The sequence below is a fragment of the Anomalospiza imberbis genome, chromosome 25 (genome assembly GCF_031753505.1).
Source record: "Anomalospiza imberbis isolate Cuckoo-Finch-1a 21T00152 chromosome 25, ASM3175350v1, whole genome shotgun sequence".
Lineage (NCBI taxonomy): Eukaryota > Metazoa > Chordata > Aves > Passeriformes > Viduidae > Anomalospiza > Anomalospiza imberbis.
Genome location: NC_089705.1, coordinates 3,200,328 through 3,228,283, shown reverse-complemented (window position 1 = coordinate 3,228,283; position 27,956 = coordinate 3,200,328). Strand labels below are relative to the sequence as shown.

At 53.3% G+C, this 27,956-nt stretch overlaps 1 protein-coding gene across 1 annotated transcript; it reads right to left on the bottom strand.

Annotated features, from left to right (window-relative positions):
- Positions 1 to 408: 408 nt before the first annotated feature.
- EPHA10 (EPH receptor A10) lies at positions 409 to 27,689 on the bottom strand. The gene is made up of 17 exons (XM_068172394.1): positions 27,575 to 27,689; positions 26,427 to 26,491; positions 24,517 to 25,186; positions 17,523 to 17,678; positions 15,467 to 15,808; positions 10,118 to 10,242; positions 7,768 to 7,930; positions 6,574 to 6,682; positions 6,427 to 6,482; positions 5,542 to 5,667; positions 3,542 to 3,727; positions 2,426 to 2,487; positions 2,135 to 2,338; positions 1,477 to 1,626; positions 1,111 to 1,304; positions 863 to 1,027; positions 409 to 532 (listed from the first exon to the last, which is right to left on the bottom strand). Exons 1-17 carry the CDS (start codon positions 27,660 to 27,662, stop codon positions 418 to 420), a joined length of 2,976 nt encoding a protein of 991 aa, XP_068028495.1. The 5' UTR covers positions 27,663 to 27,689; the 3' UTR covers positions 409 to 417.
- Positions 27,690 to 27,956: the final 267 nt, after the last annotated feature.

The window sequence follows — 27,956 nt, the reverse complement described above, 5'->3', positions numbered from 1 at the left end:
AAAAACTCCTTGTGGGGTTGCTGAAATCTGTCAGGTTGTATAAAAGTCCCTATGGATTCACCAGCAGGATACTAGATACAGAAGTGTTGGTTCTGGATCAAAACAGTGCAAAAAGGTCCATCCCACCCTGTGAACTCAACTACCACATGAAATGGCATCAACACAGTTTGACTCATCTTACAAAACAGTGCTGGGGAGAGCCACGTCCACCCAGGCACGCCGCACCATCCCAGGAATCCTGGGCTGCCCCGGCACAGGGGACAGAAGCCCTGCTCTCTTGCCACGTGTTTGGCAGCACGCAGCGGTTTCCACAGCCCACCTGAGACCCCAGGTTCCAGAGAGACCCCTGCTTGGGGCCAGCAGGCCACTCCTCCCGGGCAGCACGGGCGGTGCTCCGCACCTCTGCGGGACACGGCGTCACACCTGCACGCCCCGGCCGTGCATCTGGATGACCTGGGCCCGGAGGCTCTGGATCCCGCTCAGGATGGTCTTCTGGTGCTCTGCCAGCGTGATCCCCAGGCTGAGGATGTCCCTGCAAAATGAGCCCCACGTCAGCCGGGACGCACCGGCCCTGACCACCGCGTGACACCAACTGCTTCCAGTCCCAGAGGTGCACAAGTGAGAAATCCCCAACCTTTTGTCCCAGCCAAAGCAGAACTGACACTGACCAGGCATCCTGGGCTAGCAGGAGCCTGCAGCACGCCAGGCACGGGACAGCTCTGAGCCCACCACCCTGTGCTGCAGCACCACAGGTTAGCAGTAAATCACAATGGATGTGGCTCTGCTCTCTGGCAGGGGCAGGAAACATTGCTCTCACTGCACCCACAACACAAGGTTACACCCAGGAGAATGGGTCACTTACTGGGCTGTCATCCTGGCCACCGACTCCAGGCAGCAGTAGCCCGCAGCAGTGAAGTTGTCCTTGTATCTGCCCATTTCTATAGCTTCCAGCCACTCAGCCACGGAGCTGAACGATGGGAAGGCTGAGAAGGTTCTCTTGGAGAGGGGGATGGACGTGCCATGGGACCTGCCAACAGAGAGGTGGTGAAGAGGGAGTGGGGCACAGCAGGGCAGAGGGGGGACAGGCAGGTGTGGCAAGAGGGTGCTCACCTGGGGCACGTGGAGCTGGGGCACTCGGGGGGCTCCAGGCTCTGCACCAACTTGCTCAAGGCGCTGTGGATCTGCGAGAACTTGGGCCGCTGGCTGCGGTCCTTCTGCCAGCAGTTGAGCATCAGCTGGTGGAGGGGTGGCTGGCAGTTGGCCGGGGCGGGCAGGCGGAACCCATCCTCCACAGCCTTCATCACCTGCAGGACATGAGGGGCTGGGGTCAGGTGCTGGATGCAAACCAGAGGCAAACCCTGGGGCAAACCCCTGGGGCAAGCCTCCCTCCTCACAGCCGGCAGAGAGAGGCGTGGCACAGCCACTCCTTCAGCAATGGCTGCACCATCATCCACCGTGCAGCTGCAGGGCACTCACATCCTGGTGGGACATGTCCCAGTAGGGTCTCTCGCCGTAGGACATGACTTCCCACATGACGATCCCGAAGCTCCACACGTCGCTGGCAGGACTGAAGTGGTGATACTGGACGGCCTCAGGGGCTGACCACAGCACCAGGCTCTTCCCACGCTGCACAGGCAGAAGGGCAGGAATGATTTACTTGTCCAGAAGGATGTGGCCAATGCTGGCAATTCCTGGGTAGCCATTCACCATTCATCGTGCCCTCCTGGCATCACAGGGCGGACACCGAGCAAACCCGTGTGCCATGAGCACATTTAGTACTATGAGAAAACTTTTTCCTCAATTTGTTTAAAATGTCACTGCAACTGTATGCTACAATGTGAGTCCTGAAATATTAATGGGAGAGGAGAATGTCCTCAGGAAGAGCTGATGGCATTTTGTACACTAATATTGAAGGGAAACCACCTCACAGCTGTACAAACACAAGTCCCTCTGCCCTGATTTGTGCAGCAGGGTTGTGGCTGGAGCAGGCGTGGTGCCAGGCCCTGCTATGCCAGTCCCTGACCAAACACATTGGAGAAAGAAGTCCAAGGTGCACAGTCCCTGTTCATACTTGAAAGTAGGAAATGGGAGCCTAGGAAAAGTGTTGACAACAGAATGTGGAAATGAAGCTCACCATGGTGGAGAAGATGGTTTCCATCTTGTCTTCCTGTGGCCGTCTGAACCCCGTGATCTTGCATGCCAGGCTGCTGCTCACGAGGACCTTGTGGGCAGCAAGGCTTTTGTGCACGTAGCCCATCTCTGCCAAGTACGCCATGCCAGAGGCGATGCCCTGCAGCATGCAGATGAGCTGCGTGCCTGTGAACTGCCCCTCGTGTTTCTGTGAAAGCAGAGGAGGAGAAGCCAAAGGGCAGCCATGGGAACATGGCCAGGAGAGTGCAAGCTGGGCAGACACCCCAGTACTCACTCTGAGAAAGGAGTCCAGCAGGCCGTTCCCCATGTACTCCATCACTATCATCATGGTGCTCCCTGCAGACAGACAAGCAGCACGGGGTCAGTGCTGCCATCACTCAGACTCTGCAGGGGTTACAAATCCACGTGCCAACCCCTGCACCGCCTGGCTTTTGGGGGAGATAAGGACGTTATCTCAGCCAGGTTATAATGAGCACTAGGCTCAAGGCTTCCCTGTCATTCCCAGCTAGGAATGGATTCCAGGATCAGAAGCTCCTTTCATCAGGACTCTGAAGCACATCACAAAGGACAGCACAGCCCAGTGAAAGCAAAAGCAACCAGCTCAGCCAGAATACTTCCTTTTCTAATAAAAAGCCTAGTTAGAATCAGCTCACATGCTCTGTTTTCTTTGGATTTAGATGAATATCCATTTATCACACCCATAGCCTGGTTCTGCACACACGCTCATGGGAGAGAGCTGCAGCAGTCAGTCTCATCTGTTTTACTGACAGAATCTCACTTCAGTTGACTTTTGTTAAGAGCACACGTGCTTGGCTGCTAAGCCAGTCCCACTACCTGCATTTATTAATCTAGCTGGAAGCTTTTTATTAATCACCAGACTGCAAACCCACGTGGGAACAGCTGCTCTCCAGGTAGCCAACTGCACCTCTAGCACCAGGTTATTGTAAATGCAGGTGAACCCAGTGGGAAGAAATGCTGATGTCTGACTCCAGTTCAGAAGGCTGAATGATTTCTTTATTATAACTATACTATAATACATTAATATACTATTTAAAGGAGATACTAAAACTACATACCTACTTTTTCTAACTACCATATCTAACTCCTCTCTGAGAGTCCAGACACAGGTGGATTGGATTGGCCACCAGGCTCAAACAATCCTCACCAAAATCCACTCAAGCAATCACCCCAGGTAAACAATTCTCCAAACACATTCCACATGAGAAAAACAAGGAGCAGAAATAGAAAATGTTTTCTCTTTCTTCCTCTCTGTGCACCTCTTTGAAAAATATCCTGAGAGAGAGAAGAATGTGCCTGCCACACCAGGTTACCTCCCCAATGCAGCAGTTTAAGCCCATTCCTGCATAGGAGCCTCGTGGGACCCACGTACCTCTGGTGATGACCCCCTCCAGGCGGATGACGTTGGAGTGGTCAAACTGGCCCATGGTGCAGGCCTCGGCCAGGAAGGAGCGCTGCTGCTTCTCGGAGCAGCCTGCCCGCAGCGTCTGGATGGCCACGGGCAGCTCGCGCTTGCTGGGCAGCTTCAGGCAGCCCCGGCACATCTCCCCGAACTCTCCTGCGCAGCAGAGAAATGGGTTAAAGAGATCCGTGGCAGGACTGTTGCCACTTGTGGCAGTCTCTTATTTTACAGTTTGTTCCCCTGTAGTATGTGTTGATATTCCTTGTTATAAGTTTGTAATGGTTTGGTCTACGTACCCCATTTGGCTTCCCTAATGGTTCAGTTCTGAGTTGTTTGCCACAGTTTTCCCTGCCAAAATGTATGTCAATCCATACATCAATCCACCTGTATACCTCCCTTGTTCCCTTGTCTCACCCCTGTCTGTCAAAGATAGCACACTCCTTTGCTTCTGGAGTGTTCCCTGTCTTTCATCCCTTCCTCGAAGCAGAATTGGGTTGTAAGGTTTGCTCCCTCCCCGTGTTGGCTTCTACTGGGGAGCCCTTACCCTGCACCCTCCCCTAATGCCCTCCTATTCATCAAAGGTTGTGTCCTCCCCATGTTCCCTTTATCCTATAACAGGAATCTGTTCAGGTTCAGATTTGTCACTTGCTCTGCCCCGACTTCGACATTAAATCCTTGGACACTCGGACAAGTGTCCTTCCCTTATTCCTCTGCCTCGGTTTCCTCGTGTTCTGTGCCTCTGCTGCGCTACCCACACCGCAGCAATCGCCGCCATCCATACCAGTCTCGGCAGAGACTCGGGAGCGGCCACTCGTGTTTGCCCCGTGGCCACCAGCGGGACAGCGAGCCGGCGAGCCAGCCTCCATCCCGTGGCCGCCGAGAGCCAGGTGCAGCCGCTCACACCAGGCCATCCTGAGCACCGTGCCACTCCTCTGCTGACCCTCAGCCTTCTGCAGAGCCTCTCAGCTGTTCTCTCCGTGCTCTGCTTCAGCTCGTATTGTGTTTTAGACCACGAGAGGAGGAGTGACCCCTGTCACCAAGGTCATGCTCTGGGCCTGGATGGTTCTGCCTCCTGGTCTGCTTCCTACAGAGCTGGACACAGCAGGGCTGTGAGGGAGGGTTCCTGCAATCCTTGAGGAAGAACATCCCCCTGCACAGCCATGCGCTCCACAAGAGGAGCTGTAGAATTCCCAACATAAAAAAAACAATATTGGCTTTACAGCAAAAAGCCTGTAGCTATGAGCAGCTATATTGATTTGGAAATCAGGTTATTGTTGGGTCAGCAGTGAGACAAACACACTCCCAAATTCCTTAGATTTAAATGTCTTCCTTACTAATTTCTTTCTTGATTTTTCAAACACCAGTTTGCTCTTGAAAGGTACGTGGGGCTCCTCTGAGCTGCTCCACACTGCAGTTCAGAATCAACCTCATCCCCTCTTCAGTGTCCTCTCCCCTTCAACACTGTCCTTCAGCTGCAGGCAAAGCCCTTCCTCCTCCCTTCCTCCACCTCTGCTGCTGCTACAGCTGAATTTATCTTTAGGAAAACAAATGACAAAGAATGATCACGTTTCCCACATTCTGGCACACAGTAGCCATTAAGGCTCTAGGGTCCCGTCAGGGGATTTTAATTTGCTTTTAAGTTTTAGGCAGTGAAGTTGATGAAAATCGATAAATCATTAGGTTCACGTATTTGTAAATAGTTTTCATGCTGCTGTCAAACTGCCCAGATGCAGATAATTGCTGATGCTTTCTGGTCTGCGTGGTGTTTGCTTGGCTGTGCTCAGTGCCTCAGGAAAACACCAGGAATGTGGAACAAAGCTTCTGGATAAAATCCTCAGCCGCCCCACTCCCATCCTCTGCTGTAGGTGGGTACCCCCAGGACTGCAGCAATGTCATGGCACTGCCATGGCCCAGTGAAAGGGGAGCAACCAGCACAGCCCACGGCACGGCCACCACCCCGTGGAACTTGCCTGTCCTGATAATCCTCTCAATTTTGATGCTGGCATTGTCCAGTTCCTTGGCAAAGAGGTGCACAGCCTGCATGGGGTCTTCGCAGGTGCTGGGGTCAATGTATGTCCTCCTGGTTGGTATTTTAACTGCAAGAAAGACAGAAAGGGCACGTGAGAGGGGCTCAGCAGAACTTCCATCCACCCATCCTGGGAAACACTATCCCAGCTCATCCATCTCCTGGTCTGTGGGCAGAACCAACATGCCACCTTTGTATAAGCTAAGCAAAAGACTAATTTCTAAGGTTTCTAAGCCAATTTTTAGGATTGAGTGAATCCAACTGCTCTGCTCCACTGCCACAACCCCTGGGTAAAGGAGAGCAGCCCCTTTCCTCCAGTGAAGCTCTCACCCTCCAAAGCCAAGTGAACGGCCAAGGCAGGCTCTTCTACTTCCGAGGTGTTTTGGGGAACAGAAAAGCATGTGTGCACTCCATAGGCTTGTGCCAGGAATCAAATAAACTCATCAGTCCTGACCTCTGAATTCCCTCTGACAACTGTTTTCTGTAAAATTATTCCTGCTCAATAATCCAGAGTAGCCCCAGAAAACAAGGCTGTTTGCTCGTGTTCATGAGAAGCTGACAATAATTTATACACCCCATGGAAGCTGCAAGGATCCCCCTTTCCTCTGGCACGCCGTGACCCACACGCAGCAAGGACAGACATTGGCACATGGAGCTGTCAAGCCCACGGTCCTCAGAGAGCCTTGCTGTGCTGGCCCCTGCTCTGGGATAACACAGCATGACAGCACTTCAAAAGTGAGGGCTCAGGGCTGCTTTGGTGGGTTATTAACAATGACAAATACAGGGATTCCCACAGTTACACCGGCCGTGACAGCTGGGCGCCACTTACAGTGGAAGTACAGCTCCTCGTCCCCATCCTGGCTGGCTTTGCTGTACCCACACTGCCTGCAAAGAGAATGAAGATGCACACCAGCACCTGGGCAGTAGCCCCTTACCCCAGGTCAAGCCCCCCTGGACCACGCTTGGCCCTGCTCACCTCCTCCAGACCATCACGCTGACCAGCACGGACACCAGCACCGTCAGCCCCACGGTGGCCACCACCGCGATGATGAGGACGGGCTTCTGCTCACTGGAGGCCACTGTCACTGCAGGAGGGAAGCACAGCCACTCATCAACGTGCTCTGGGGCAGGTTTGAGGAGAGGAGCTGCCTTGGTGACTGCTCCCATGGCCAGCCTGTGGCCTCCAGAAGAGCTGTGGGAGTTTGGCTGCTTTTCACCATCCTCACAACAATTCATGCTCTGGTTCAGCTTTAAGAGCCCAGGCTGGTGGGATCAGTCCAACATGCTGGGCAGTGCTGCAGGCAGCACAGACAGAGCAACCCAGCACTGCTCCTGGTTTTGCTAATCAGAGCTGACGAAGAATCCTGTTTATCAGAGGAACGTATCAAAATTTATGGCCTTACAAATAGTTTTCTTTCATCACATTAATCCCTTTTCCTCCTGTTTTTGCAAACAGGGGTATTAGATAGCTACATTCTCTATAAAATTTTTATTGGCTTCAATTAATTCTGAAATGTCTTCTGTGTGGCAAATGAAGGCAATTTAAAGCCCTGTTAAACACAATCTGTGGGATCTGTTCTGAGCCAGCCAGCTCAACCTTGCTCTTCCAGCCAGCGTGGGGGATTGTGCCGAAGCCCAACATCCCTCCAGCCCTCTTTTAGTGAAATAAGATGCTTTTGGACCACAGTTATGGATGGGAATTTAAAAGGAGAAGTCTCAGCAGATAACACTGTTGCTGGCTGTCCTGAGCCAGCCAAGGAGTAGGTAAGCCAAGTACCCGCTGAGCCAGGACAGCAGCAGGAGGCAGGGAGCAGTCATGAGCTAAGCCTGTTTTTGGGCAATTCCAGCCAAAGAGTAGAGACTGTCCCAGCCTCCTCATGAGAAAGGAGCCAGAGAGCAACTGCCCTCATTGACTCTTCACTGAGAAGAGACAGGACAGGCTCCCCCAGGAGAGGCAGGGCAGCAGGACCAACCTCATCAAAATCTGATGGGAAAATGCAAGGACAAGCAAATTCCTGGACAGCAGTGGCCCTTAGACCTGGAGAAGCAGAACCAGAGGAACAGGTGCTGCTCCATGAAACCAGGAGCAGCAGGGGCAGGAGCTGCGAGCACAGCATCCCCAGGGCTCAGCTCAGAGCCCTGGCAGGGACACGGACCCTGCTGCACTTACACTCTGCCAATGTCTCCACTTCAATGCCAGCGTTGTGGCTCCCGTAGTCTGGAGAGGAAGATGCTCGGATTTGGAAAATGTAGAGAGTACCAGGCTTCAGGTTATTGACCGTCACGGCCGTGGATGTGGTTTTCACAGTTGAGTAACTTTGATCTCTCTGATCCTGGGAAATGATGAGATACTTCAGATGGAGCTGGACTGACAGCTGCGCCACAGAGCCAGCATGGCACAGTCGTATCCTCAGCCCTGGGCCCGTCAGGACAGCCTGTCCAAAGAGCCAGCCTCCAAAAGAAACAGTACATTCACTGGATGTCTGATCAACAGAAATTATATGGGAAGGTCACAGGAAATGGCAGATGGAGGTGGATGGTGCTATGAAGACACGAAGGCAGAAGAGGGGGTGGTGGGGAGCAGCTGTGCCACCCCTCATGGCAACTTCCCCCTGTGCCAGGCTCAGCTGGGGCACCAGCCAGCCCTTCCCTGCTCCCCTGCTGCAGCTGCTCGAGTACGGCAGCAAATCTGTGTGGACTGGTAAATGGCAGGTGGGGCCCCGAGGGGCACCCCAGCCCCACAGCTCAGCACAGGCAGTGTCCCAGCCCCACAGCTCAGCACAGGCAGTGTCCCTGCCCCATTGTCCAGCACAGGCAGTGTCCCAGCCCCACAGCTCAGCACAGGCAGTGTCCCAGCCCCACAGCTCAGCACAGGCGGTGTCCCAGCCCCATTGTCCAGCACAGGCAGTGTCCCAGCCCCACAGATTGGCACAGGCAGTGTCCCTGCCCCATTGTCCAGCACAGGCAGTGTCCAGCCCCATTGTCCAGCACAGGCAGTGTCCCAGCCCCACAGCTCAGCACAGGCAGTGTCCCAGCCCCATTATCCAGCACAGGCAGTGTCCCAGCCCCACAGATTGGCACAGGCAGTGTCCCTGCCCCATTGTCCAGCACAGGCAGTGTGCAGCCCCATTGTCCAGCACAGGCAGTGTCCCTGCCCCACAGTCTGGCACAGGCAGTGTCCAGCCCCACAGATTGACACAGGCAGTGTCCAGCCCCATTGTCCAGCACAGGCAGTGTCCCAGCCCCATTTTCCAGCACAGGCAGTGTCCCAGCCCCATTGTCCAGCACAGGCAGTGTTCCAGCCCCACAGCTCAGCACAGGCAGTGTTCCAGCCCCACAGCTCAGCACAGGCAGTGTCCCAGCCCCATTGTCCAGCACAGGCAGTGTCCCAGCCCCACAGCTCAGCACAGGCAGTGTCCCAGCCCCATTGTCCAGCACAGGCAGTGTCCCTGCCCCATTGTCCAGCACAGGCAGTGTCCAGCCCCATTGTCCAGCACAGGCAGTGTCCAGCCCCACAGATTGGCACAGGCAGTGTCCCAGCCCCACAGCTCAGCACAGGCAGTGTCCCAGCACCATTGTCCAGCACAGGCAGTGTCCAGCCCCACAGATTGGCACAGGCAGTGTCCCAGCCCCTCAGTCTGGCATGGGCACGAGCAGCAGCCACTCGCTGCACTGCTCACATCACTACCAAATGTGTTTCCCTTTGATACGTTTTCCCCTTTTCACAGTAAAAACAAAAGCTTTAAAAGCAAAGATTAGGAACTAAGTTGATATCCATGTCAGCATCAAGAGCCTCATTTCAGCGAATAACTGCTAAACTGAATTTAAATTCTCTACTCATGAGGAAGGTTCCTCATTTCATACCCCAAGTATCATGTTGCTGCAGCCCATTTGCACAGGAATTAACGTCTCGGGCTCCAGCATTTGCCCTCCTCCACAGATCCCTCCTCTCAAATCTATCAGATGCTGAAAATCACATTAATATGAATCAGCTTCACGGTAGCTTGTTTCTAAATACAGGATGCTGACATGTCACCTGCACAGTGTGCCTGACACGCTGTCAGCTCCATAACGAGCCTGAGCACACGCAGATAAGGTAATTTGCAGAAGTGTGTCATAAACTGCATTCATTTTGATTTAGAGCCTTGTCCCTGCTCTGCCCACTGGTATTTCTCCTAAAATTCCCAACCTACTGCACCTGTCAAACAGCAGCAATTTTTAAAATCAAGAAACTGTCATAAAAATATTTGCTGGGTCCCCTCCCATGTAGAAAGGCCACCCACAGTCACAGGTTTGTGGCTCTCAGTCCTAAACCAGTGCAGACCACAAGGTCCAACACTCTCCTAGGGAGCGGGCTGGGAATACAGAGACCATCTCCTCCAGGAGGTAGGAGCCCACTGTGGTGTCTCAGATCCTGCCTAGCTGGAGTCACAGATGGATGGGCACCCCTGAGGGGAGCAAGGGAAGGACACAGAGCCAGCAGGGCACGAGCAAAGCCCACGGCAGTGCCCAGAGCCTACCTTCTCAAAGTACTTGACCTCGTACTCGGTGCCATTGGCAGTCAGGAAGCCTGGCTCCTGCCACGACAGGGAGACACTCTTCTGCTCCACTTTATCTGTGCGGATGTCAGTGACGGGAGTTGGCACTGAAAATGCAGAGAGGAAACAGGCAGTGACTGAGGGGCTGCTCCAGTAAAACCTTGCCCTTAAACAGCTGCAGACTGTGTGGCTCCTGCAGACACCAGTCCCCTCTCTCTGAATCAGGAGTGGAATGGCTCTGAGCTGGTGACGACCCAATGGGAGAAGATTTTAAAACACAACAGCTTTGTAATCCATGGGCAGCCTGCAACACTCCGAAGGAAAACTGGCAGAAATCCTAACAGCACCCTCCACCCTTAGTGCTGCTGAGGATGGGCTCATGTCCTGGCCTCTGAACCCCTGCTGAGGATGGCTGGGAAAGGCAAAACAGTCTTTGATCAGGAGGGCTGGTGGGGCATTCCAAGGCCTCCTGAACCACCTCACACCAGATCTACCCCATGCAGCTGAACTGCTGGGAGTATGACCTCTGCTCTGAGAGCAGGCTGTGCCTCAGGAGCTGCCTGTGTGTTTCTGGTCAGCACAAACTCCCTCCCCGACTTGTGTGCATCCATTTAGTTCATCCACTGCAAGATGCACTTGCCAGTATTCCCATTTTAACCAGGTTTGGCTCCAAACAGGTCTCCAGCCTATGCAAGCAGCAGCTCACAGCCCTCAGGCACAGCAAAAGCTGCACAGGGACGTTGACTGTTTGACTGTTTCCGGCTTGTCCTACTTCCCATCAAATCAGGACATTTGCTGGACCTGTCTCTGTCCCACCAAGACTCCTGTGGAGAGGAACAAGCCCCCAGAAAGTAAACTTAAGTATCTGTGAAATTTTGTATTTATTACTTAGCTCATTAATCTTTGCTGAAGTAAAAAGCCCTCGTGATGTTTTATTCATGGTGATTTGCTCCTTGATTCCAAGTCACTTTGGCTTCCTGTGAGAGGACTCAAAGGGGCTCCTGGGCAGCTCCCATGGCCCACACACAACTCCTTCTGCTGTGACCCCACCCAGGGTGTGGGACAGGGTCAGACATTATCCCCCAACACTTGCCTTGGGTCCTGCTCCTGTAAGATAAGCTAAGTGCTCCTTACTGTGTTGTATGATCCCCATCAATAAAATATCACACAGCTGCTCTCCTGTATCTCTGAATCCTGGAAATGGACTGGAGAGATATGAATGTGTGGTCCTGACTGTTAACAAAGTCATCAGGAAAAATCCTACTCACTCTGGGATGTGCTTTAGAGCAGAGCCCATGGTACATGACAGAAAAGCAGGTGCCAGTCTCAAACATGTTTAAAAAACATTAAAGAAAATCACACAGGCTATAAAGCATTTCACACTGTGGGGAAAAAAAAGTGTTTCCCATCAATATTTTAAGCTCTCCTATCATTGCCTCTATTCGAAAAAGCAAACATTAAATTATTCACCACTCTGCCTGATTTTCTAAACTCCATTCCTCTGTACGTGGGTTTTCTCCTGTTGATTAACCAGCATAGCAGTAAAACAGGCATAAAACTACATGTGGCACCGTGTCCCTGCCCAGAACAACTCCAACAGCTGCACTCAGCGAGGGACACCAAACGCCCCTGCTCGTGCCAGATAGAGCCACCTCTCCCCTCCCTCACCAGTTACTAACATCCCAACACAGAACATACCTCAGAGATCTCCATTCCGAAGCAGAGAAGTCACCTCACCAGTCAGCAAGCAGCCCTTTCGGGGCAAAGACCCCAGGAGCTGTGACATTGGCCCCAGAGCCGGCTCATCCTGGAGCCCCATCGCCCCATGGTGACTGAATCAGCCCTGGGCATACCCAGGCAAATCTACTTTGGAGGACCAAATCCAGCTCAAACTCCTTCTCCAGCCTCAGGAAGGAGGATGCATTCTGGCACTGGTTGCATTATTAATCAGCAGCAGATTTAAAAGCTCTTTAAGGCAGGAGCCTTGTATTCCTGCCGGGAATACAAATGACAGTGGCCTGGAGTGCACATTTACATGGCTAATGCAGCTCCACTCCTGCAGGCAAACAGTTCCCCTCACTCCTCAAACACTTTTATTTAGTCCCATGCTGGGGACAGATTAGAAAAAACACAGTATTAATTTTGCCACCTGCAGCCTAAATTGCATCTCTTCTTTTCACTGCAATTACAGGGAACGATGGACAATTCCCTCTGGTGACTGCTGGAGGGGAAGGACAGCACAGAGCTGCACTCAGAGCTGGATTAGAGGAGCAGGATCTGACAGCTAAATAGGGTCTTGTTTCTTGTTTAATTTTTCCTCTGAACCTGCTTATCAGCAGACAGAGCTCCCCTGCTGCTGCAAACACCTTCTGAGACCACGGCATGACAGCCACCACGGAAGGCACCACTGCCCAGGCAGCCCTGGAGTCTCCTTCCTCCTGACCTCTGGCCCCATCCAGCACTTCTCTGGTGGGCTCTAGTGACAAGGGGCCGCAGAGTCAGGACTCCAAGAAGCCGTGTGCTCTGAGGAGCAGCTCCCCACACTGTCCCTGCCAGCTGTGGCTCCGTGTCCTGCCCACACAGGGTCCCCTCCTCGCAGCGGGGTCTTACAGACAAACTCAGCTCTGCAGCCACTCCCCCAGGAGACAACCTTCTCCCCAGCTTCTCCCCTTCTTTGCTGATAGGCATGGGTTAGCCATCACTGTCCCCCCTTGCCAACGGTGCAAAGGCAAGAGGAACCAGGGCACTGGTGCCTGCTGGCAGGGCAGCCCTGGCCTGGCACTGCCCGGGAGGGGACACCCTCAGCAATAAAAACTGTCAGTGTTCCAAGAAACTTCTGAGCCTCAGCTGCCTGGGTAACTCCGAGCCACCATCTGTGTCTGGAGACTTGACAGCTCAACAAGAGCCATTGATTTTGAACAGATTACAGGATTAATTATCCACATTCTTCATGTGCATTTCAGTTCCCTCAGGAGTACACGGTATGGAGTAAGGGGCTGAGATTTCCCTCTTCCCCTGGGGAAAAGCTGTTCTTAGCAGCCAAGGCATGGGCTGGCATCACTGACTTGCTGCTTTGCTCCCTAAGAGAACGGGGCACGCACTGCCCACACCTGGCCCAGCTCAGACCTGGGGGCCCAGGCAAGGTGGAGCCCCCAGAGCACCAGTGCCTCTGCCTGCACCAGGCTGGAGGAATGCCTTGCTATCACATCTCTCTAAGCTCACCACACCCCAGCCTCTTCTCTGTCCCCCTGGCCTGAGCTCAGGAGGCAGAAGACCTTCCCAGAGCTAAATCCATCCTTGAACAGCAAAGATCCTAATGAGGAATGACACCTCTGCTGAGGAGCAGTCTGCAGCACAGCATCCCCCAATGGAGCCACAGGGATTATGGTATGAGGGAAGAGAAAGCAACAACGTGCACAAAACCATTTGATCAAGCGGTGGGAAAATTATTTATAACAAGATCAAAGTTTAATCTCTTCAGATGAAATTGTTGGGCCGCTTCCTGCCAAGAGGCACCTGAGGATCATCTGTCTCCATTAACTGTGGCTTGGGAAAGGGTTTTCATGCAAATTAATAATGTAACCACAGAGGAAGGGACAAGGACACGACAAGCCAGAGCCGACTGTCCTTCAGCATAGCCAACAGCAGAGGAGGGACCTGACTGTCCTTTGGCACACACAACAGCTGAGGAGGGACTCCTCAGCCAACCCCTCCAGTCAGGGATCTGTCCACAGGCATGGGCACTCACTTCCCCTTACCTGCGGGAACAGAAATACCAAACTGGGAATGGAAGGCGACAATTACAGTAAGAATTGTGTCACAGACCAGCGCAGGATAAAGAGAGGAAATCAGGGCATCAATTTTTTTTGTTTCTGAAGGATAGCCAACATTTGAGTTATCTGTTTGCTTCACCAAAGGTGTTTTGGTTTTTTTTTATGATTTGTAAACTCAAACTGCAGCCAGATCACAGAGCAGACTTCTCCCTTCACAGCTCAGGTATCAGCACACTCACTCCTTGCCTCCCAACAGCACCAACTGGAACCCTCTGAGAGTGCCATGGGCCAGTATTTATCTGCCCCTCTGCCACACCTAAGCAGCCAGGACAAATCCATCTGTGCCCCCAGAACAAACCGAGCAGCAACGGCCCAGCCCGAGGACAGTGACCACACCACCCACAGACTCGGTGCCCTCTCCGAGGGCAAAGCCACCCAAAACCCGACGGCAGAGCACACCCCGACACCCCAGAGCTGAGAGAGCACACCCCTACACCCCAGAGCTGACAAAGCACACCCCGACACCCCAGAGCTGAGAAAGCACACCCCAGAGCTGACAAAGCACACCCCAGAGCTGAGAAAGCACACCCCTACACCCCAGAGCTGAGAAAGCACACCCCAGAGCTGAGAAAGCACACCCCGACACCCCAGAGCTGAGAAAGCACACCCCAGAGCTGACAAAGCACACCCCAGAGCTGAGAAAGCACACCCCTACACCCCAGAGCTGAGAAAGCACACCCCAGAGCTGAGAAAGCACACCCCAGAGCTGAGAAAGCACACCCCGACACCCCAGAGCTGACAAAGCACACCCCTATACCCCAGAGCTGACAAAGCACACCCCGACACCCCAGAGCTGAGAAAGCACACCCCTACACCCCAGAGCTGACAAAGCACACCCCAGAGCTGACAAAGCACACCCCGACACCCCAGAGCTGACAAAGCACATCCCAGAGCTGACAAAGCACACCCCGACACCCCAGAGCTGACAAAGCACATCCCAGAGCTGACAAAGCACACCCCGACACCCCAGAGCTGACAAAGCACACCCCTGCACCCCAGAGCTGACAAAGCACACCCCAGAGCTGAGAAAGCACACCCCAGAGCTGACAAAGCACACCCCGACACCCCAGAGCTGACAAAGCACACCCCAGAGCTGACAAAGCACACCCCAAAATTGACAAAGCACACCCCTACACCCCAGAGGTGACCAAGCACACCCCAGAGGTGACCAAGCACACCCCTACACCCCAGAACTGACAAAGCACACCCCTACACCCCAGAGCTGACAAAGCACACCCCAGAACTGACAAAGCACACCCCTACACCCCACAGGTGACCAAGCACACCCCTACACCCCAGAGATGACCAAGCACACCCCTACACCCCAGAGCTGACAAAGCACATCCCAGAGCTGACAAAGCACACCCCAAAATTGACAAAGCACACCCCTACACCCCACAGGTGACCAAGCACACCCCTGCACCCCAGAGCTGACGTGCCAGAGCCACACAGCACCAGGGGGGCGAAGCAGCGGGCCGTGCCCGTGCGTGCCACGTACCTGCGCGGCCGGTGGACACGTTGACCTCGGCGTACTGCTGGCCAGCCAGCGGGCTGACGGCCGAGACGCCGTTGAGGGCCAGCACGCGGATGGTGTAGTTGACGTGAGGCAGCAGGTTCACCAGGGTGACCGTGCGCTCCACCAGCCCCGTCTGCTGAGGCACGAAGCCCACGCTGCTGCCGCACTGCTGGCAGCGGCCCGCGGGCACCGCGGGGCACCGGCCACACCACAGGCTGTAGGTCAGGTCGCTGCGGCCGCCCGCGTCGGCCGGGGCACTCCACTCCAGCACCAGGGACGACTGCCGCAGGCTGTACACCAGGTTCCTCGGGGCAGAGGGTGGACCTGGAAGCAAAAGAGTGTGCGTGCACAGGTGTTGGGACAAACAGGTAGGTATGTGCTCCCTGTTGACGGAGCGACTAAATGATTCTTTGTCTGCGTAAAAAGGCAAAAAGCCCAGAAGTTTCTCTCCCAGTTTGGTATAAAAGACACCTCATAGGACCTTTTGGACTTCACCTCAGACCTGGGGCTGTCCGATTGGACACAGGCCAAGAGGTCCCACCTAGGTAATTCACTAGAAAAGGAGAAGAACAGAGGGAATAATTGCTTTTGTAGGGTGTTTTAGCAGGAGCAAGAACCTCTTGCCCCTAGCTCAGGTTTTTCTCTGCAAGAGCTTTGTTATTTTGCCTTTTATTAAATCTCTTTCTGTTTCCAACACTACCTCAGAAGCCATCCTGCTAATTTTATGCCGTTCAGGGTAGCTGAGCTATCTCGGGTGTGATGGGTTTCTCTGAGAGCTCATAAGACCTGGCTGGAAGAGTAACACATCACAAACCTAAAGGTCCTCTCTGGGAGCAGCAGGGCAGGCGCTGGGGGCAGAGCACGAGGGCACAATCCTGGACAGCCACAGCCAGGGGCGGCACGAGGGGACACTGAGGCACTGGTGCATGCAAGCCGGTGGGACAGAGGATCCTAGCTGCAGGGATGTGTGTGCACCACAAGCCACAGCTCACAGCGTGCACGAGGAGCACCTGGCTACACCCAGCACCTCCCTGAGCAGCACCGGGCCCGGGAGCCTGCTCCCGGCCAGACACTGCCCAGCCATGCCCAGCAGACACAGAGGGTTCCTCCTGCCTGAGCTGGCAGCTGGACAGCATCCATCACCAGAGCAGCTGGAGTCCTGTCCAATTAACTAGAGGCCATTTAATTAAAACCTGTGAACTACAGTGACTAAATGACTGTGCCCCAGTTTATCAGGGAGTCTGCGAGCCTGACTGCGCATCTGCCTCATCAGCCTGCGAGCTCTGGGTTGTGGGGACAGCCCCTCCATCCCTGTGGGAACCCAGCACATCCCTCTGGCTGCCCTGGTTGTCTCCAGACCCTGGCAGGGGGCTCGGAGACCCTGGCACGAAGTCAAAAATACCTGTGGCTTCCATTTTAGCCCGTGGAAAAAAACTGCCAGCTCTGGATGAGGAATTACAAGCCACAAGGGTTTGAGTAGTGTGGCAGTTGAGTTAACACAGGGTGAGATAGTACAATTTTGGGTTTTTTAGACGAGGATTCAGGGGGTCAAGATGGAGGGATTTGGGCGTGTCCTGACCTTCTCCTTCTCCTTGTCCTCCATGTCTTGCTGTGATGGTGACACTTTTCTGTTGGTTTAAGGTTCAGACACAGTGTCCAACATAAATGACAGATATTGGCACGTTATTGTAAACATGGCACACGGAGTTTTTGGTATAAAATGTGAACACTGCCCTGAGGGCAGACAGAATGCCATGGCCGACCTGCTGGACAGAGCTCAGCAGGGCAGAGAAAGAATGTGATAGATTAGGAGAAATAAACAACCTTGAGAAGCCGACCCTGCACATTCAGACTCCTTCTTTGGCTGCACGGGCTGGGAAACGAGGACTTTTACAATCTTGGAGCCATCCCCTCCCCACTGCAGCACCACCCCAGCACAGCAGAGCCCGAGGTGACACACAGAGCAGGCAGGGACAGCCCTGGGCACTGCCTGGCTCTGTGAGTGCCTGGGCTGCTGCCTCGTTCCAGCGAGACCTACGTGTGCAGGAGGCAGATGGTGGGTCTGAAGGAGACCTGGAGTAATTCGCCTGGCACAGACAGAACGTGGAGGCTTCCTCATGTGCGAAGCTGTGCTCAGGGCATGGAGAACAGAGAGGGAGACGGAGGGAGAGCTTGTAAAACCCCGGAAGGCAAGCTGAAAGAGAGAGAGGGTGTTAAGGGAGAGCAGCACAGGACAAATTGGGACATGTCTGATGACTGCATTTCCCTGATTCCTGGAACCTCCTTTGCTGCCCCTGGCCAGCAGACACCACCCTCTAAGCTGCTTTCCCTGAGCCACCTCCATGATCCTGGCACCAAGAAGATGTCCCTTGGTGTACCCATTTGGGTTCTGTAGCTCTGACTGACTTTCACAGTAAATGTCACTCCCTATTTAGGGTGCTAGATAAACCAGGAAAAAATAGCAAATGTTAAAATTATTCCCAAAACTTCCAGTTCCCTCTTTAGAGCTGAGAAACCAAATCAGAACTAGTAGTATATTCACAGAATGGAAACTGAGTGTGCTTTTTCCTTTAGTTAGGCAGCACTGACCACCACACAGGGCAGAAATACCACTGCATCAGACACGACAGGAAAATCAATCCTGTTTACAAACATGATGGGATCCAAGCAGTAAACCCAGACTACATCCCTCGGATGTGCCTGTCACACAAATCTGACATCTCATCGCAGGAAACTGAACATTTCCAATTAGAAGTGTCTTTCAGACTAGTCCACCCTGTTTTCTAACAGGCAAAAGTAAGTTTACAGAAGTGTCTGTCATTAATAATGGCACAAAATGCCCCAGTTTGCATGTCCCAGGAGCAGGCACCACAACCCCATGTGAGTGTGTCCCACGAGGAGCCATGGGCTTTACTTGCTAATTTTTTTTTTCCTTGGCTGTCCAAAACTTGCCCTTGAGAAGAACAAAAGCGCCCAGCACATGTGATGCATCATATGTGTGTCTCTGTTTCTTTTTTCAGACAAACTCCCACCCTCTTCCACCTCATCCTACGAGTGTTTTTCTTGGTCTCCAGCTGGTTTAGGTGTCCCTGTCATTTCACAGTGCTTATTTCTGCAGTGGGTATGTGACAGCTCTTGGGGGATCAGGTCATCAATTTATAGAATGAAATTCTCTTTTTTTGTGCACTGCTTTCTATCCTGTTCCTGGTCCTCTGATGCTACCACAACTAAATTATTAAATAATAAAATTCAATAATTCATTGTCCCAGAGCCAAAGAGAAGCAGTCAGATAGGTCAGATGGATCAACTGCCTCCCTCCAGCTCCACCACTGCTGACCGCAGAAGCTCCTCAAGCGGGCCTGATCCCTGTCACTGACAGCGAGAGCACATTCCCCCCTCAAGGTAACACTTTGCACACTGCCAGACCAGCAGCAGAATGAGCTGCACTGATTTGTGAGGCACTTTGGCCAAATACCCAGCATGAAGAACCCTTGGGAAAGGCTTCTCTTACCACCTCATCTGACACGGCTCCTCAGACAGGAGAGGGTGTCTTTGAGAGAGAGCAATGTCCTCTCATTCCCAGCCTGTGTCACAGGGAAAGCAGGGACATCTGAGGATGCAGACCTAGAAAATGCATGGTTTCCTACTCCAGTGGCACAGGACAGCTTTCCATTTCCCTTCCCAGTGAAGCCCTACCAGCAACAGCACTGTGTGTGCCAGCATGAATTAATAACAGCTGCAGCCTCACTCAAAATGCCTATACAGGCATTTATAATTAACACTACAACTCGGTTGTCTTCCAAAATCAATTCCTTTCCAGTTTTGGTCATGGAATTGTATTTGACAAAGTTTGTCTGCTTTAATGTGTGTTAATTTTCTCTCTTGAAGCAGATATTCATAAAAATACTCTTTAGGAAAGCTGCAGCTGGGGAAACAGGCAGCCAGCACTGGGGGTGCCACAGCAAAAACCAGGACAGCACCACAGGCTGAGGCACCCCAGCAGCCTGACAATCCCAATCCCTCCCAGCAAAGGGCAGACTGGGAGCACTGGGCCCCCTCCAGCTCTTAGGCTTGCATCCAGCCCTCCCCGAGCAGCACTCAAACCTGCAGTCTCACCTCTGCCATCCCAGTTGTTCACAATGCAACTCCCACGGGAGCTCTTGCTCCTGCTGACCCCTCACTGGACCAGGCTGGCACAGCCCTACTCCATCTATCTAAATCCCATTATCAAGGCACTGTTTATTATGTTCCAAACATTTCATCAATTCATTTTCAAAGTGCCTCAGGCCAGCGCAGGGGGAAGGAGGGGGCAGCTCCAAGGAGGGACAGATGCTGCCAGCCAGTGCCCATGGACCAGGACATGCTGCCCAAACCAGACAGGGCACCTTGTGTAAATCACTGACAGAACACAGTTTCAGTGGTGCACTGAGGTGGCCAAAGAGCCTTGCTGAAAAACGTCCTTGGGTAGCAGAGAGGCTCCTGCCCCCTCCACGCTGAGTTTGAGATCTCACCTTGTCTTACTGCACCAGCTGTGATCAATACTGCAGGCAGAGAGAAGGGACAGCAGTCGTGTCCAGTCCCTGGACTGTGCCAGTGTGAGAGGGACAAAGTCAGCACGAGGAGCAATCAATGCAAGCACTGAGTCAGGCTCTTCTCACCTCGGTTCCACGTCTGCCAGGGTGGGAACGTTGGGCTGCACCACCCCAGAGAATCCAAAAGCACCTTGCCTTCCACACAGTTTGGAGGTTTTCAACCAGCAGCCTATGGTCCAACACATTGCCAGCAATTCTGACACCTCTAGAAAATGCTAGTCTGTAATTTTTGTCCTTGTTAAATAATTTGTGGAGTACTAAAATGAAAACCTGTGTCCAAGGGCAAGATCCTTGTGCATCCCCAACAACGAACTCTTAACAGCCGAAATTAAATTTAGTGATTTAGTCCAGAAGAAAGACACTCTTGAAACATCTAACAGAGTGCATTTGATGAATCAAGCCAGGACTGACAGAACCTCATTGCTATTTATGCCAGAATGTTCCTCAAGGACACACTGAAGCAGGCACATCCGCTGAGCCAAGTGCAATCCACTGTTGTCTCTCTCAGCTCCCTAATGCATCCACCAAACAGTTCCTGGTGAAGGACTGGCTGACCGGCCTCTCCAGCACCCTGCTGAGCGCTTTAGCTCACACAAACCCCCTCAGCTGTGGGCAAGACACGTCCCCTCTGGATTTCAACAGCCCATGCAACACGTTCATCCAGCAGCCAGATATCCATGACCTTAACCTCGCAGGAATTCTGCAAGCAACTTGTGATGCTTGTAATTGTCAGAGTAGCTTGCTCTGAAATTCAATGTCATGGAGCGATTTGTGTCTGGATCTGTCACGACTTCCAAAGCCATAATTATTTCAGGCACACTGTGAACAGCAATGTAACGTGCAATCCCAAATGATGAACACTTCCAAGGCTGGGCATTACTGCAGAGACTGGAAAGAGAGCTCGTTTTACATGGCTGTTCCACGTGTGGCTGGTGGGCAGCAGCATCCAACACCTGGCTGATCCCACCTCACAACCCCCCCTCAGTGTGCCCAGCTCCAGAATTCCTCTGGAATTTCCTCCAATTCCACACAGCAGCAAGCACAGGGTCTGACTGTGGGATGCCTGTGGCTGCATCTGTGATGAAAGCAAAACCTGGTGCTTTGTGCAACTTGCAGAGCCCCAGGAGGAAACATAAACGTATACATAATCCTCCAGCATCAGTCAGCAGATAAAGTACACTCCAGGAGCACTTACAGGTTTGTAAGCTAATGTATAAAAGATGAAACAAATCAAAAGCTCCAAGTGCTGTACATTTGGATCCATCTTTTTTGTATTTAAACAGAAAAGCAGACCTCAGGTTTCAGGAGGTATCTCAGCAGTAAATGACAAAATATTGTAATTTATTATTTTAAATTTCTCTAACATTCAATTGAACTATTTCTTTTCCACCTAAGGACACTGTAGTGACACAATGCTGTGGTGGGACATATCCAGTGGACAGAAGAGCATCTTACTCACCCCACATCCCACTCCCACCCTAAACCTCTGCTTTCTCCCTAAGAGAGATACAAATAAATCTTCCTTGTGTTTTGTCCATAGCAGGTTGAATTCAAAGATCTCACAAATCCATCCAGTGATGCAGACAAGGAGGGGGAATTTCTGTTATTCCCCATTTCAAACAGCACCTGTGGACAAGGCTGTCACTGAAGCCACCTCCTGTGCGAGGTTTTGCTCCCCAGAAAAGCAGCAACACTCATCTCTTTAAAAGGTCATTTAAAAATCCTGACAAAGCACTAGAAACCATTTCAGCTCTAAAACTGTTTCCAGTGATGTCATTCCCATGTAGACAAGGGACAGGGACACTAATTCATCACTGACCAGACCACGCAGGGCTTCAGGTGCTGGTGAGGGGCAGCAGAGCATGGGACACCGCAGCAGGGCAGAGCTGGCTCCTGCCAGTGCTGTCAGAAGTGGAGGAAAATGAATTGAGGAGGAAACTCTGCCAGAGCACAAATTTACGTTTCTGTCAAAGAAGAGTGCCTGGCAGCTATTTTTGGTAACTGGCCTCCATCATATTCATGCAATGTCTAGTTTAAGTTGTCTCATTTGCAGCAAATCTGGCTGGTAAATATTAACCTTGAGCTTTGCTGAAATTCTCCTTGCAGATATTACTAGAGATTGGATAGAAAAAATGAAGCAGAAGGAGACAACTTTGAATGAAAATGTCAGGCAGATCCCCTACATTGTGGCTTCATTTACACAAAAACTATTGCTACACACCACAAAACAAACAGCACAAAGGGGCTACAGCTCACACCTGACAAAATTAATGGCAAAAAGACATCAAAGCTGAGAAGCCAAGTGAAAACAAAACAGGGATGGGCAAGGGATCATCCCCAGAGCACAGAACTGCCCAATTGCCTGCCGTGCATCTTCTGGGAATGGGTTTTATGGTCAGACTAAGCACAGAGCAGCATCTGGCTACAGAGATACATCAGACAAGACAAGCAGTCTGAGTGCATTTTCAGTGACAAACTCTCCTCTTCTCCATGAGTGGATGTTAAACAGACACTAAAGCTGTGCAGTCCCACCCCAGAGATGGCTGCACTCCACCGAACACCAGAACAATTCATCAGAAACATGCAAACTTGTCAGGAGTGCTGGGGTGCCTCTGGAGCAGTGGTGCAGGACAGGAGGATGGACATGGAAAGGCTCAGCTTTCCTGCAACCAGAATTAGCAGAGTCAGAAGCCCTGTTGGCCTTTTTGTCATCTCTTCTAATTTCAGAGTGAGGACTCAAACCTTCTCTTGGATGTTTTCAGAATTTAAATCACGGTTATGGGGACACCAGTTCTGCCACCAAGGTTAAACACCTTCACCAGTTCCTCTCCTGCATCCTGCATTGTCGCCACCACCACAGTCCTGCCGCCACCACCACCCTCAAGCACCACCCTGGCCCCCATGCCACCCCACAGGCAACAGCAGCAGCAAAGCCCCCACCACCCCCAGTCCACCACCCAGACCTCTCAGGCCCACAAGAGCTGCAACAGAGACTGTGGCCAAGAAGTTTCATGGGCCAGCAGATTCACACCCTCTGAGCCCTCCAAAGCCGCCAGCACAGGACCCCAGTGGTGGAGCCAGGTGTGTTGTGCCATCACCTGGCTGGTTTAACACCCCCAAACTCCCAAAGCACCCACCTGCCTCCAGCTCAAGGGCTTTTGTCCTCATTGAAGAATTTCCACACTCCTGGCAGCTTTCATCAGAAATCTTTTAAAGCTATTCACTTAGCACTATGCTAATGTAGGGCTGCAAACAAACCTAAAACTTTCAACCCTTAAAAACTATTTTCTGATATTTGACCAGACATCAGACGCTGCTCCACAGAGAATGACTAATGACCTGCTTTCTGTGAGAGGGGAGAGAAACTTAATTATGTCCATTAAATTACTTCAAATATTTTTCCTCAGAGAATATGAATTATTTAAACTCAACACAGAGAAACCTGAAACATTAGCAAAAGCCTTCTGGGACTCACTATGTAAATCCCCACTCCAAACAGATGTGGAAAGCATGGCAAGCTGCCATGCAGCCACTGAAGCAATCAACAGCACGGAGATCTCAATTTGATAGCTTTAATAAGGTCTTCTTAAGGAGAAGCCACTGCCCAGAGCACTGGGAAGGGCATCCCACCACCTGGAGGAAGGCAGCACCATCAGCACAGTGAAAAGCCTGGAGGTGCTCCTGAAGGGCAGAAAGCTCACTCTCCTACTGCACCACCACCTGTCTCCAGTGTGGGGGAACTCCACCTGCCTGGGACTTACTTAGCTGTTTTCCTTTCAATCTGTTTTTGAGGTGAAAAGGGAGACATCCAAGGTATCATCTGGACACCAGGCATGGGTAGCAAAGGGTCTTTTCAGACGTGTTTTACTAAAGAACACACCCCCTCTCCCAGGTCCCAGCTGGCAAGAAGGTGCCTGGGGGTGGCATTAGCCCAGCAACTCTCTCACACTCTGAGGAAGAGCATGACAGCATCCCTGGCTCTCACCTGCCTTTGAAAGCGAGATGGAAGTGGTCACAGCTCCAGGTTCATTAGTGGGATGCAGAGGGTACATCCATTTTGCAGCTGCCCTTAAACATAACCTTGTGAGCAGTAAAGTCACCAAATTATTAAACCGTGTCCAAAGCGTATCAATAGGGATATTAATGTTCTAGAGTAATTTTAACACTTCAGATAAAGCTGTGGGAATTCCTGACAGCACCCAGAGCTCTGACACGTCTGCCCAGCCAGCACCATGCTGCAGAGCAGCCCCATGCCCTCCAACTGCCACCCTCCAAACAAACCTCTGGTGGTTCACTGGGGAGCTGCCATCACCCAAAGAAACATATTGCTGACACAAGATAATTCCACTTGTCCAAACTGTGCTCAGGCACCAGAGAATTCTGGCAGCAGCATGGACTGACACAGGCAAAACCTGCCAGGACACCAATGGCCACTTTTACCTCGGCATCCCTCGTCCTTCTCCTCAAAGCCAGGGCTGCACATGCACTTCCCTATGGGGACCAGCCACTCGCCCTCCGCGCTGCAGTGCATCCGAGGGGGGTTATCCACGTCCACTTCAGCATGGGCAACACAAGTGCCCTTAACTTCCACCAGCGTCACAAAGGCCGTCTCTGCCACTGTGTCTGGGAACGTGGCCAAGTTCTGCACGGTGGCGAGACACTTCTTGTAATAGACGCGCACGGAGACCAGCGCCACACAGGCGCCCACGTCCTGGAAGCCCAGGTGGAAGCCTCTCTTGCTCAGGTGCCCAATCTCCCTCAGCTCAGTGTTCAGCTTCATCTTGCGCTCGCCCAGGTCTCCCTGCGTGAAGCTCTCGTCAGCAGCGATGGTGTCGATCTTGGTGTGCTTGCTCTCACGGACACTCCGGCCCAGGTCGGAGTCAGACTCCACGTAGTACAAGTTGAAAGTCTCCTTGCAAGTGCTCGTCACACCAGGGATGCTGTTGCAGTCCCGCAGGGTGAACTTCAGCTCAATGAAGATCCTCTGGCCGTCACGCCTGGCGATCCAGCCTGTCTGCAGCCAGTTGTTCTGGTTGGGCTCCATGACGTTGCAGACCTGGTACGTGCGTATTGGCTTGTAGGTTTCATCCACGCCACTGATCTCTTCCCACTGGGGACAAAGCACAAAGCTCGGGAGCTGCCCCAGCAGAGACACACCAACAGCGTAAGTGTCACTACCACAAGCCTCCCCACCACAGGCTCTATGCACTGGAAGTCCTCAGCCCACCAAACCCACCAGCTGCAGTAACCCTGCTCCTGGACCACCTAACACCTGAGCTCTCCGCAGAGGTGCAAATGTGAAAACCCAACCAGAAAGGCAGCACTGGCAGCAGATCTTGGAAAACAAAGCCTGATTCTGGACACATCATCGGCTGAGGAGCCAGAGCCTTCGTCTCCCACACACTCCTCAGATTTTCTGTCCCTAGGAAGGTGCATCCACACAGTGTAACCCTGGATGGGGTTGGGCCACCCAGAGAAATCCAAGATTTCCAAGAAATCCATCTCTAAGGAGATGTGACAGCAGTCACACCATCACACGAGGATGTCAAACGCCTTCATGAACAGCAGCAGCTTCTCTGCCAGGAGAAGTTTTAGCTACAACAGGATAAATTCTCCCACTGCAAGTGAAACAGTGTTTCCCCAAAGCTATCAGCAGAGATTCTGATCAGTGAAATGATGATTCAACCCTCACAGCCTGAATGACGACCTGGCAATTTCCCAAAGCATTTCTTTCTGGGGGTAAACTTATGCAAGACATTCAAAACAGACCCAGAACAGAGTTTTCCTCTGCAAACAAACAGCTGTGCCACACAGATGACTCCAGAACCTATCGCTCTTCCCTCTGAACGCTCGTTTCCATTTGGGAAAATGAACCCAAAGCTGCAAGGAGCACAACTCCAAGCTTACTGAAAGTGCCTTTAGACCAACACCAGCAGCAAAGCCAGGGGCTGATGAAATAAATGTTACATGACACAGCTCCCAGTGCCCTCCCCAGCCACAGCCCTCGGATTCTAAGGGCTTGACTGACTCTCGGTGCTCATGCTGGTGTGAGAACCACAACACAAAGCCGTAACCAGCCAGTGCTTATTGTCTTGTTTTAGTAGTGAAAAATCCCTTTTGAGGAGGGACCTCGCTCCTCGCTCTGCTCCCAGGGGCTCCTGGCACTGATCATGCCAAGCTACCCATCGACCTTGAATGAGGAGGTCCCGTGGCTGCCAGCCCCACCCCAGCTCTGAGGTAAGCAAAGCTCTCATATGGCAGGACTTCAAATGCTGCTGAGCACCAAGAAGCTGACAGACCCTTTCACCCTCTCCAGTGGTGCAGAGGGACAGTCCCACCCCCGTGCTTACCCCGTTCGATGGGTGTGAGGTCCAGCCCAGCTCCGCCTGCGATTCCTTTGAGTCCAGCAGGACAACTGCAGGGAAGACAGCATGTTAGGAAAACCACTGACACAGGAAATGCTGGTGAAAAAATGCTGGTAAAACCCACCAAGTCCATGCATTGGGAAGCTTAGTGCCGTGCTGTGCCAGGTCTCACGGGAGCAGCTCCCACCCCGGCTCCACCAGCCATGGCATCACCGTGTGAGCACCAAGCGCCACGAAGGTGCCACTGCACACCCAGAACAACCTGATCCATGCCCTAACGACTGTGCAACCCCAGGGACGACTCCTCGGACACCACAGACAACACTGCCACTGTACCATGCCCACAGCGTGCGGATGCTGGACCTGAAAGGTACCAGCAGCTGCTTTGAAAGAGGGATTTCCCTGGCAAACGACACCCTTTTCCCACGAAACAGCCAATTCAATCTTTGACAGGAAGAGCTATTTCCCTCAGTTCACAGCTTCACGATCCTTCCACAACCAGCAAACAGCCACAGCCCCCGACCGGCAGGATGATCCTCGGGCTCAGGCACCGGGAACAAGGGGTGCGGCGGCGCATCCCCGGCGGGCACATCCCTGACCACCGTTCCGCTCGGAGCGCTCCGTGATGCTCCGAGACACTCTTCTCGCCTCCGGGACCAGTGGGGTCCGTCCGTGGCAGCGCAATTCTCCGCTGGACCGCAGGGCTCGAAGCCTCTCCCTGTCACGGTACTGGCAGCGCGCTGCCGCGTGCCTCCGGTGATCGCGGGGACCGGGACACCCCGGGCTGACCCGGTCACTCCACGAGGACCCGTCCGTCCTCTCCCGCTCCTCCGGCAGATCTCCGCACCCCGGAGAGCTGCGGCACATCCGCCCCACAACCCGTCCGGCCAGCCACGGTGCGACCGAACCGCCGAGCCGAGCCGGCCGCTCCCGGTACCGCAACGCGCAGCCCGACCCTGCGCGGGCAACCAAAGTCGAGGCCGATGCGGCCACACCACGCGCCGAGGCAGCCGGGCACGGGGGACACGGCGGTGACGGAGCACCGGGGACACAGCGCGGCCGGGGGCGCGGGAGCGGCGAAGAACCGGGGGGCGCCGGAGCACCGGGAGGCGCCGCGTCCCCGCCCGGCTCACCCTGCTCGGCGGCGGCGCGGGGCAGCACTGGCAGCAGCAGCAGCGGCAGCAGCGGCAGCAGCGGCAGCACCGGCAGCGCCGTCTCCATGGCGCCGCGACTCCGCTCCCCGCGCCGCCGCCGCGCTCCCGCTCCGCGCCCCGCCCCCGCCGCGGCGCGCCAACCGCCGCCGCCGGGGCGGGGCCTCGGCCCGCGCAGCCAATGGGCGGCGGGGGCGGGGCGAGAAGGGGCGTGGCCAGGGCGGGCGGGCGGGCGGTCACTGTGGAGCCGGCTGAGGGAGGGCGGGCGCGCTGAGGGCCGGGCTCGCTCACCGGGCTCGCTCACCGGGCTCGGTCACCGGGCTCGCTCACCGGGCTCGGTCACCGGGCTCGCTCACCGGGCTCG